Below are 10,128 nucleotides of genomic sequence, written 5' to 3'. Positions count from 1 at the left end.
GAAGGGGAAGGAGCCTGATGGGAGACGTTCCCCAGCCTGGCCCCAGGAATCCCCTGTCCTACGCCACAGACAGCCATGGGCCAGGAGCCCCCATGTGGCAGGGGACAGGGGCCCCATTCAGCCTGCCTCCCAGGGCCAGGGGCCAGCGGAGGGCAGGGATTCTCGCTCCCGGACACTGACCTTCAGGGCGGGGAGCTTCTCTGTGGCGGCCGTTCTGTATCCCTCTCCCCGTTAAAGGCCAGTGGCAACCCCTCGCGTGACACCCGGACATGCCGCCAGACCTCGCCCAACGTCCCTGGGGGGCACGACTCCCTAGGTCAGCGGGAAGGACAAGGCAGGCCGGCAGAGGAAGCCGCTGGACACAGACACCGCTTTCATCTTGTATTCTCATAAACCAGGTTTCCAGAAGCAGACGTGAGAACAGTGGTCTCCGACCCGCCCACAGACGGTGATGTCCAGGCTGAAGGGCGAGGGGTCGCTGTACCTCCTCCCAGACCACACTGGGTCCTGCCCGGGGGGCGCCCTGCGGGTGGGGTCTGCTACAGGCTGCAGGGAGGGCGCCCAGGGCTGGTGGCGGGCCCCGCGCCCCCTCCCCGCACCCTGGCCGTCCTCGTGCTTCCGCTCTGGATGCCCCGGACCCCGTCCCCCTGCAGGGACTTGTCCCTTCTCATGCTTCACGCAGTCGGATGCTCACGGGTCTCGCCGCGCTCGCGTCAGAGCCGTGAGGGGAGTTCTGGGTACAGAAACAGACACGGACAGTTTCTCCTAGAAAGTGCTGGGCTCAGCTTCGCCCCGAGCCTGGCCCTTGTGTTTGTCCCAGTCCGGGTCCGGGTCTGGGGGCTCCTGACGCCGTCAGTGCTGAGTGACTGCAGGCGGGACGACAGGCTGCGTGTCCCAGGGGCTGTGCACACCTGCATCACCTGGCAGCCTCCTTCACAGAAGCTTCTGGAAGCACGAGCAGCTAGACTCATTCAGGGCCACAACATGTGAACGGCCAGAGCCGTGGGCCGCACACCTCTGCGTGCCCCGCCAGGGCCCGGGGGGCTCCGAGGAGCCTGGTGTTTGTCCCTTCTGGGCAGGCCGGGGGTGACAGGTGCAGAGGGCGGCATGGAACTCACGCCACATTCTGACGCTAGGAGGACGCCCCCTCCATGCGTGTCACGCTGCCACTGAGGGCCCTGGACGGACCCTGGCGAAGCCGTGTCCCCCGGAGACGCGCGCTCCCTTTCCGGCCTGAGCGAGTTTCTGGGTTGTTCCCTTTGCACCCTCGGAGGCCGTGGTTCCTGCCAGGGCTGCCCGAGAGCAGACTATCTTCTCGAAAAATTCCACTGACTTTTTCGGAGGGAAATCCAGCTTTGGGCCAAAACAAACAAGATCGGGGTTTCTTCCCAGTGAGGATCTCAGAAGAACACAAAGTCCCAGGAGTCTGTCAGGGGTTTTGCAGCGTTGACCGTGACTGTGACCGGCATCCTGGACAGACACACACGTGCAGACACACGGCCCTGCGTCTCGGGGGGCGGGAGGGATACACTGGCGCCTCCGTGTCCCACAGACACCCCTGAGTCACCTTCACCCAGCAGGGCAGTCGCGGGAGAGCCCGCGCCCTCGCTCTTCCTCCTAAGTGAGACGCCCTCCGCCGGTCTCAGAAAAGCCACACTGCCCCCAAGCCCCGTGGGTTTTGGATATAGAGGAGCCCCACGGGCTGCAGGGGTGGGTGGGGGAGGGAGCCATCGCGAAGCAACAGAGCTGGGGAGCCCGCCCACGTGGGGGCACGTGTGTCCTGCTGACTCGAGAGGTCCTTGTCCTTGTTCCGGGATCGGGGCAGCCCCTGGACAGCTCTCCCTGGGGTCAGGCAGGGGCCTGCGTGTCCCTTCCAGGCTGGAGAGGCCCCGAGTCCATGAAACTCCCTTGTTAATGGCGCCGGTGGGGGCAGATGGTCCCCCTTGGCCACCGGGCCTGCCACTTCTCAAGCCGCCGTCCGCCGTCCCTCCTGGTGGCATCTCACAGCAGCCCTGTCCACCTCCTGGCCGGGGAGTTCGCATCAGACACAGTCTTAGAAAGAAAAGAAGGGAAGCGGAGTCACGGGACCGGCACCTGCTATCTTCGGGGGGAGGGGAGGCAGACGGCTGACTTTTCTGGGGGCTTAGAAGGGTGGAAACAAAGGGCCGAAAACTTCGAAAACCCACGGACGGGGGGCTTCCGTCCACCCTAAGAACAGGCAGGCACTAAGGGTTTGGTGAGTTGCTGGTCTCAGGCTGTCAGACACGGGGTCATGTGGCCCCAGGAGCACATCCCCGGCTGCCCACCTGTCAGCCGCTGGGAGCAGGTTCCCGGGACCAACGGGGCCCCCCTGGGGTTGCTACATTTCATGCCCAGCAAGGGCCCGACCGCCCCCGGGCGGCCACAGGGCCAGACGGGCTCACGAGACTCAGAGCGGGGGCTCACTTGCCGGGGCTGTCAAGTGCACACCGGCCCCTTGGCCCTCGCAGCCCGAGGCACCTGCGAGCGGGAGACAGAGGCTCTGTGGGTGGGTGTGTTCCCCACTCTGGGGGGGTCACCTCGAACTTGGCTCCCGGGACTGGGGAGCTCGCCTCACACATGAAGCTATTCTCTGACAATGGGCTCGGTGTCTGGCCTCTTGTGGGCCCCATGGGGGTGGGGTGGGGAGGGCGGGGCGCCGGTGGGGAGGGTGAAGCTCGGGGGCTGTGCCCGGCGGTCACCATCCCAGGCTCTCTGCTGGCGTGTGTGTCTGGAAAATTCCGTCACCCAAGGTCAGCAAGGACGATTACACGCCAGAGGGGGCAAGTGGGAAGCAGCTTCCCGAGGGGTTCCCCAGGGGTTCACTGTGTCTCTGAAAACAGAAACATCTATCCCCTGGCCATCAAATACAACTCATGCCAAAGGCAGCCCCCAGCCGCCCGCTCCCGTAACCCGCACGCGCCCTCCGCGGGCCCCTGCCCTCGCCGCCCACTCACCAGGGAATGTCCGCTCTGGCTTTGCAGCCGGGCACCTGTGGGAAGGAACCAGAAGCACTCAGGGTGGGCAGCAGAGGGCAGGGGAGGGGCCGCGGCCGTGGGAAATCTTTCTGCGATGACGGAATTGGCCACGTGTGCACGGGAGGCCCCAGGGAAAGGCTCCAGCTTGGAACCAACTTGTCCAGCAGCGACCCAGGCCCTCACCCCATGAAAGATCTGGAAGGTCCCCACCTTTGTCAGTATCTTAGGGGATGCCCACCAGCCTCACCCCCAGGGAAGACGTCCCTTGCCCCCCCCCCCCAGGGTCCTTCCTGGTTGACCCTTGGGGTGTGACTCCGTTTGCGTCCTGGGCTTTTCTGCGAGTTTTGCTGCTTGATTTTAGAGGATCAACACCCAGACTTTCTCCACCTGTCTTAACTTTGGCCAGAGTTCAGGACCGAAGGCAGCTCAGCTTCCACGGAAATGGACCCCGTCCTGACCTCTACGCTCAGAAGCAGCCGCTCCCGCCCCATAGGAGGACACGGCCTCCTGCTGCACCCACACCTTGAACAAGGCAGCTGGCTCATGCCAACCCGAGAAACGCTCAGCCCCGAGCCCCGGTGCCCGGTTCCCTACCTGGTTGGAAACCCGCGGGGACATCGGCTCCTACACACCCAGCCGGTGGCCACGGCCACGGCCACGACCACGCCCAGCACGGCCAGGGTGCTCAGCACCATCCCGTGATCCCTCCTGCGGACGTCCGTGTGGCTCCCTGTGTTGCCGGGTTCGGGGGTCGTGAACGTTTCTGCTGGAAGAGAAAAGGAACCCAAGAGTTAATGGGTACGGCGGAAAGGCAGGGCCTTCCGACCTTCCCACACAGCAAGAGGGGCCTGAGGGAGGTGCTGTTTTGGGGATGCTGAAGCCCTGAGGCCGGTGAAGGAAGGGGTCCTGTCCCTCAGGGGAGCACCCCCCTCTTCCTGGGGGCACAGGCGGCCCTCCACACCCCCACCTGGGCCGCAGGAGCCCCTGAAGCGCCCACACCTGGGCAGGAAGTGCTGATCCACTGGGTGGGGGCGTGGGGAGCTTGTACGGGCTTCCAGTGGTCCCACAGCGCCAGAACTGACACCACTGCCTGGCGAACCTTCTGGTTTCCCTTCCACCCGCCACCCACGCTGCTCTGCAGGGAGAACGCGGCTCAGAGGCCGTGGTCAGAGGCGGGCTGTCTGGTGCTACCCTTGTCCTGGTCTGTTTGGGCTCAGAGACCGTGACCACAGAATCAAAAGGCTGTGCCCTGATTTCTGGAAGGAAAACAGTGGCCCTGCCACTGTCCCCGGGGGTCACGGCGTGCGCCCCACGCAGGCCCAGGCCCAACACTCGGGAGGCTTGTGCGTGCTGTCACCCTCTGCTGGTGCCATCTCGGATTCTCCCCATTCCTGCACAAGGAGCCCAGCCTTTCCCTCCACTTTGCACCAGGACCTGCAGGTTACTGGGGGCGGGGTGCGGTCCTGGGGCAGCATCACTTTCCTGTAGCAGGCAGGGCCCGCGGACCCCACTGCCAGCTGCTGGGAACCTGTCATCTCAACATCATGACAGGGACATGCAGATGGAGAGCCTGGGGCCTCTAGTACCTGCCTGTACCCCGCACCCCAGCCCCCCACACCCCAAGCCAGCAGCCAGGCCCGGTTCCCGCAGCCGGAGCCCCAGCGTGGTGGCTCCGGCCTTCTGACAGGGCACAAGCTCATAGACGGAGCAGGCGTGAGCTTCGGTCCTGATGCCGTCACTGCCCGGTCCTACACAGCCTCTTGGCCTCAGTCCCTCGTCCGTAAAGTAGGTCAGCAAAGCTGAGCCTGAGAGTGACCACTGAGTCAGGCCACGTGCCCTACGCGCCCAGCCCCGCTCCTGCCCTTCAATCTGCCCGTCACCTCTTCCCACTTCCAATCAGCTTTCGGAAGCCACAGCCAAGACCCCTTGCAGGGGCCGGTCCCCAAGTCACCACAGGCCCCCAGGCTCGGGCTGGCCTCAGCACGCAGACCCCGGGGGACCTCACCTGTCTGGCACAGGCCCGTGAGGTTTTGGTGCAGAAGGACGTTCTCGATGCAGCAGCCGATGTTCACGCTGGGGGTCCGGCTGACCCGCAGGACGCTGACCACGTCGTACAAGCCGCGTGCGTTCAGGACGACGGTGCTGTTCTGCAGACCCTCGGGCAGCACGCTGTTGTCCGTCTTGTTGATCCAGTACACGTTTGGTTTTGGATAGCCGTTCACGGACGTGCACGTGAACGTGAGCTCCTCGTCCTCGGAGGGGCCGTGTGGCGCGAGGACCACCGGCACGCTGTAGTTCGCTGCAGGGGGGCGGGGAGGGGAGGGCGGCAGGGGCTGAAGGTCAGAAGCGGAGGGGCACACGGCCCGACTCCCGATGACACAGCCTGTCTGTCTGCTGCGCCGAGGTCCTAGGTCGCCTGAACTGCCTTCCTACGTTCTTGCTCACTTAGCGCTTTACAGCACTCGCTCCTAATCTCGTTCAGAACCTCCAGCTGGAGCTGATTTGCAGAATTCCAGGCAAAGATGGAAGATTCGGGGTTCACGCGTGAGACCAGGTCAACTCAGGCTACAGGGGACTTCCTACGGGGCAGATGCGTTTTCAACCAGCTCGGCCCCACACCCGCTTAGACGCAGACCCGCCTGGAGACGTTAGGAGGCTCTTTACGGACGGAAATGAGCCCAGTACCGCGCCTTGTCCACACGGGCTCAGGGCGTAAGGCTGGGGTGGGGTGGGTCCCGCCGGCCTCCACGGTCTTACCTGCCACGTGCAGCGTCACCACCACGTCCAAGATCTTTTGTAACTGCAACGATTTCCTAAACACCAGGCAGTTGAACTTCTGTTCGTCGAGGGGGGTGACGTTGTAGAGACGCAGAGAGAAGTCGCCGTGCTTCATGCTGTCCGGCGAGAGCCAGGCCCTGTCCCTGTAGCGGTTGTCCTCGAGGCCCGCCGAGCTGTTCCCCGACAGGTAGTAGGTCACAGTCGTCGGGTGGCCCACGGCACTGATTTGCCAGTACACGTACAGGTCGTCGAGATCAAAAGTGGGGCTTTCGGGGAAGACGCAGCTGAGCTCGACGTCGCTGCCCACCAGCGCTCGGACTTCCTGCTCTCGAGTATCCGCTGGGATGGAAGAGGATGAAACTGATTTTCTGCCCGAAACTGATTTCTTGCCCGAAAACTTACTCTACTGGGGGGACAGGAGGAGGATTTTTGGTCGCAAGACGCAACCACCACTTCCGACTCATATCAGCAGAAACACGATGTGTTGATCAGATGGCCATAGGAACGGGAAAGCACACTTAAAATTCAGGCATTTTTGGCAGGCACGTGGATTTCTATCCTTACAGGAGAGGCTAACGTCGGGAGAAGTGGGGGGACGGGGGACACCCAGAACTGCACTGCACTATTTCGCCTACTTCCAGGGTATTTCCAATTAATTCAAAATAAAATGTTCCTTTTCTTTTTTTTCCCCCCAGACATTTATAAGGAAACAGTTTCGCTTGACGCTCGCACTACATCAGGAAGGCTGACAGGCTGTTCCCAGGGTGGTGCAACCGTCAGGACCACAGAAACACCTGCGGGGAGAGCCATTGTGTCCCCGGCCCGCCGCTCTCAGGGCTGGAAGGCTTGGCGAGCCCTCGGCCTTCCACGTGGTGCCGAACCCTGTTCCTTGCTTTTCTGCATGGTGGCGGCTTTGCAAATTCCTAGGGGCCAACTGGGGCGAAGGGGTCAGGAGAAAGAGGGGGCCCAGCTCATCAGGGAGCAGAGGGACTGAAACATGGAGAACGAGCTGCCTTCTACCTCCGTGAAACACGAACTCAAACAAGGACTCTGGGGCCTGCACAAGCGGCCCCAGTCGTGGCCTTTGGTCTGCTCATTACCCAAACCCCGGACTCAACTTCCTCGCGGGGGCCCCCAGAGGGGCAAGAGGGCCGTGGTAGGACCCTGTGGACACCCGCACCCACAGGACACCTGCACCCACAGCCTCCTGCTCCGCAGGAGGGCAGAGCCCCCCCCGGACCTACCGGCTTGCAGGGCACCGAGCAGCAGCAGGAGCAGTCCAGGACTGGAAAGAAACAACCAGAAAGGCGGGTGAGCTACTGCTCCTTCCAAACAGGGCACACTGCTCCTCGCGGCGAGAGTGGTTGTGCCCAGGGAGAGATGTGACCACACGCATGGCCTCAGTCCAGCCGGTGGCTCCTGGATGGTGGGACGACTCTGCTGGTGGGGCGGTCAGGGCCACCCCCGGCAGTGCCGCCAGTCCTGAGCCACCCGCCAGCTCCCCGATGCCAACAGTGTGATCACAGGGATGGTGGGAGCCTCCCCAAGGTCACAGCCCTCCGCCCTCCGCCCGCTGCGGGCCTGGCCTTTGCTGTGGACGGATTCCAAGAAACTACATGAAATCAGGAAAGTACACTTTGAAGGGATTTGTAGCAGAGCTACGTTTAAGTTTGGGGGCACAGAGGGGTGCCTGGGTGGCTCAGTGGGTGAAGCGCCAACTCTTGGTTTCGGCTCAAGTCATGACCTCAGGGTCAAGTTCCGGGTCCGGCTCCCCGCGCCACGGACAGTCTGCTCCCGGACTCTCCCTCTCTCTCCGCCCCTCCCACTCGTTCTCTCTCTCTCTCTCTCTCTCTCTGAAATAAATAAATAAATCTTAAAAAAAGAAGTTTGGGACACAGAGAGGATCTAACGTGGCCAAGAGCAGCGGGCGCTGAGCCTCCGGGGAGCCCATGGGAGGAAAGGGACGCGGTCATTCTGAAACCAGAAACCAGATCTGAAGGCTCCTCAGAGCGGACAGGCAGCTCGCCGGCCAAGGGCCAGCAAACCCCTCTGGGGACTTCCCAGACTCCTTGAAGCAGACCTTGGACTTGGGAGACTCCACACCCTGCATGCCTCCGCCCCACCACCCCGTCCTGCAGCCTCCCAGGATCCTGCGTCCGCTGCGTGAGTTCTGGACCTGAAGGCACCCCCGCCCCGCCCCCAACAGCTGTCATCTGAGTGGGCATGGCGGCCCGTGCCTTGCGGGGACGTTCCGGCATGCACTGCTGTCCTGCCAAGCCCGACCCTGGGCCACCATGGGCTCCCCCACACCCTACAGAAGTCGCAGCCTGTTGGGATCACCATTCCAGCTTGTAAGGACAACTTCCAGACCTCCCTGTCCAGCCCCCTTCCCTGGAGCCAGAGCTGCCTTGTAAGCCACAAGGCTGTGAAAACCCCTTGGTGACTCCCCACGGGAGACCCACAGTCTCCCACAGTGCCCATCAGACCCCCCTTCTGTGCTGAGGGTCCAGGGGACATACGCCTGCTAGGGTGTCATTGGGTTATCTGGGGGCTCTCTGGGGGCGTGCACATGAGCACATGCTCTGGGTTCTGGCCAGAGAGGTTTGCCTTCTCCCTGGTGCTCCCTGGGCCCACTTCTTGGGCCCTCCTAGGCCTCTGCTGTTCCACCTGGGCCCCAGGCCAAGCCCCCAGGCTCTGGGGTATGGGTGACTGTGACATTCAAGGACCTACATTTATAACAGGGAAGGCTGGGTGTCAGGACCCAGGTGTCACTGCCACATCAGCTTATCAAGAGGTGCACAGCCTGCCAACCCCACGACTCCACCCAAAGTGGGTGTCCTGGCAAAAATCTGGGAGCAAAGCTGGCATCCGCGTCTTCCCACTAGCAGGGACCAGGAATGATGGGCAGGCCTGAGCCCATCCTCCTCCCCATTGGCTGATGGGGGCAGGATCCTAGGTGTGTGGGGGAGGACATGGTACCAGCCAGTGGGCACCAGAGTGATTCTGGCGCTTCGAGGTCATGGCGTGCCTCTGGGCAATCTGCTGTGGGTGGCCAAGCCAGGGCCTGGGCGCAGGGCCGCGGGGTCGCGGGGCCGCGGGGACACTTGTCCGCTAGTCCCCTAGTCCGCTGCGGGCTATTCTCCTTCCAGCTTTCGCTCTCACCCTTCCTTCGCGGGACCCGCCTCCAAGTACACCCACGCGCTGCCCTCCGTCCTCCGCCACCTGCCCCACCCCTGGGAGGACGCCACCCGCCTGCAGGTAGGGGCTCCGGATGCCGCCTGGCGCCCAGGGGCCGACCCTCCCACGGATTCCGCCCGGGCCACCAGGTGAGCGGTGTCCTATCGGACGACCTCGGGAGCCTGCTCCCCGCCCCCGCGGCGCCACCCGCTCCTTCCCCGGCACCCGCACACTCACCTTCTCAGCCGCATGGTGGGGGCGGGACCTCGGGTCGCGGGAGCCCTCGGAGCCGGAGAGACCTCGGGCGGCGGGAGACCCCGGAGCGCGGGAGACCTCAGGCCGCGGGAGCCCTCGGAGCTCGGGAGACCTCCGAGCGCGAGAATCCTCAGACCTCGGGAGCTTTTGGGGCGCCGGAGCCCAGTTGAGCCTCCGCGTCCCGCGCCTCCGAGGCTCTGAGCGCTTTGCCAGCCGCGGCTCCGAGTGCCTGCCCTGGCCCCGCCCGGCCTTGCCTCTGATCCCACCCCTGCCCCGTCTGGCTCACGAGGGGGGAGGGCGGGGCTAGCGGGACGGAAGCTCGGGACAGGCCCCGCGAGGTAGCCTCCCCGCAGGGACGCCGCGCGGGCACCAGGGCGCCGAAGGTGACCCGGGGAGTTGGGTGCGGCGGGGTGCTGGTGCGCGTTCCCGGGCGGGAGCACGGCCGAGGGCTCTGCGGGAGGCTTGCCAGGCTGGAGGGGCCGTGGGAGGCCACGTGCTGTCCCCCGTGTCGCACAGACCGTCCGCGCCCCCCAAGCGCCCAGGCCGCCGCGGTGCCTACCGCGCCCCCCGCCCCAGGAGCCGGCGCTTCCCGGCCCGAGGCTGGGCAGGGCCGAGTGCCCGCCGTCCTCCCCCCTGCCCTCCCTCTCAGCCACGGGAGTCGGGACCTCCAAGTCTTAGGGGAAGTGAGAGCCCTGCGGCCGTTTAAGAACGAGTGAATGAACGGACGGGAGGCGGGAGGGCAGGCGGGCTCTCCTCTCCAGTCCAGCGCTAGGTCCAGGAGATCGGCCCCCAGCTTCGCCCCCCGTCCTTTGGGGGGTCCTGCGCCACACGCCACAGCATGTGTGGCTGGTAAAGGCTCTGAGGGGCCCGCTGTGTGGAAACCAGTTCCGTCTCCTCCTCCAAGGCCGTGGCTCTCCTCTTC

The 10,128-nt window shown here is 64.3% G+C and overlaps 1 protein-coding gene across 1 annotated transcript; it reads right to left on the bottom strand.

The window, feature by feature from the left end:
* Positions 1-368: 368 nt before the first annotated feature.
* On the bottom strand, positions 369-9,358 carry ICOSLG (inducible T cell costimulator ligand). Its single transcript, XM_032865234.1, has 7 exons — positions 9,189-9,358; positions 7,019-7,059; positions 5,754-6,113; positions 5,002-5,295; positions 3,591-3,762; positions 2,976-3,010; positions 369-2,052 (listed from the first exon to the last, which is right to left on the bottom strand). The coding sequence occupies exons 1-7, from the start codon at positions 9,200-9,202 to the stop codon at positions 2,042-2,044; spliced, it is 927 nt and encodes a 308-aa protein (XP_032721125.1). The 5' UTR covers positions 9,203-9,358; the 3' UTR covers positions 369-2,041.
* Between the last annotated feature and the right edge of the window lie 770 nt (positions 9,359-10,128).

The sequence above is a fragment of the Lontra canadensis genome, unplaced genomic scaffold (assembly GCF_010015895.1).
Source record: "Lontra canadensis isolate GAN:19392208 unplaced genomic scaffold, GSC_riverotter_1.0 scaffold29, whole genome shotgun sequence".
NCBI lineage: Eukaryota > Metazoa > Chordata > Mammalia > Carnivora > Mustelidae > Lontra > Lontra canadensis.
Note: the sequence above shows the minus strand (reverse complement) of the source record. Positions and strands in the feature narration are given on the sequence as shown.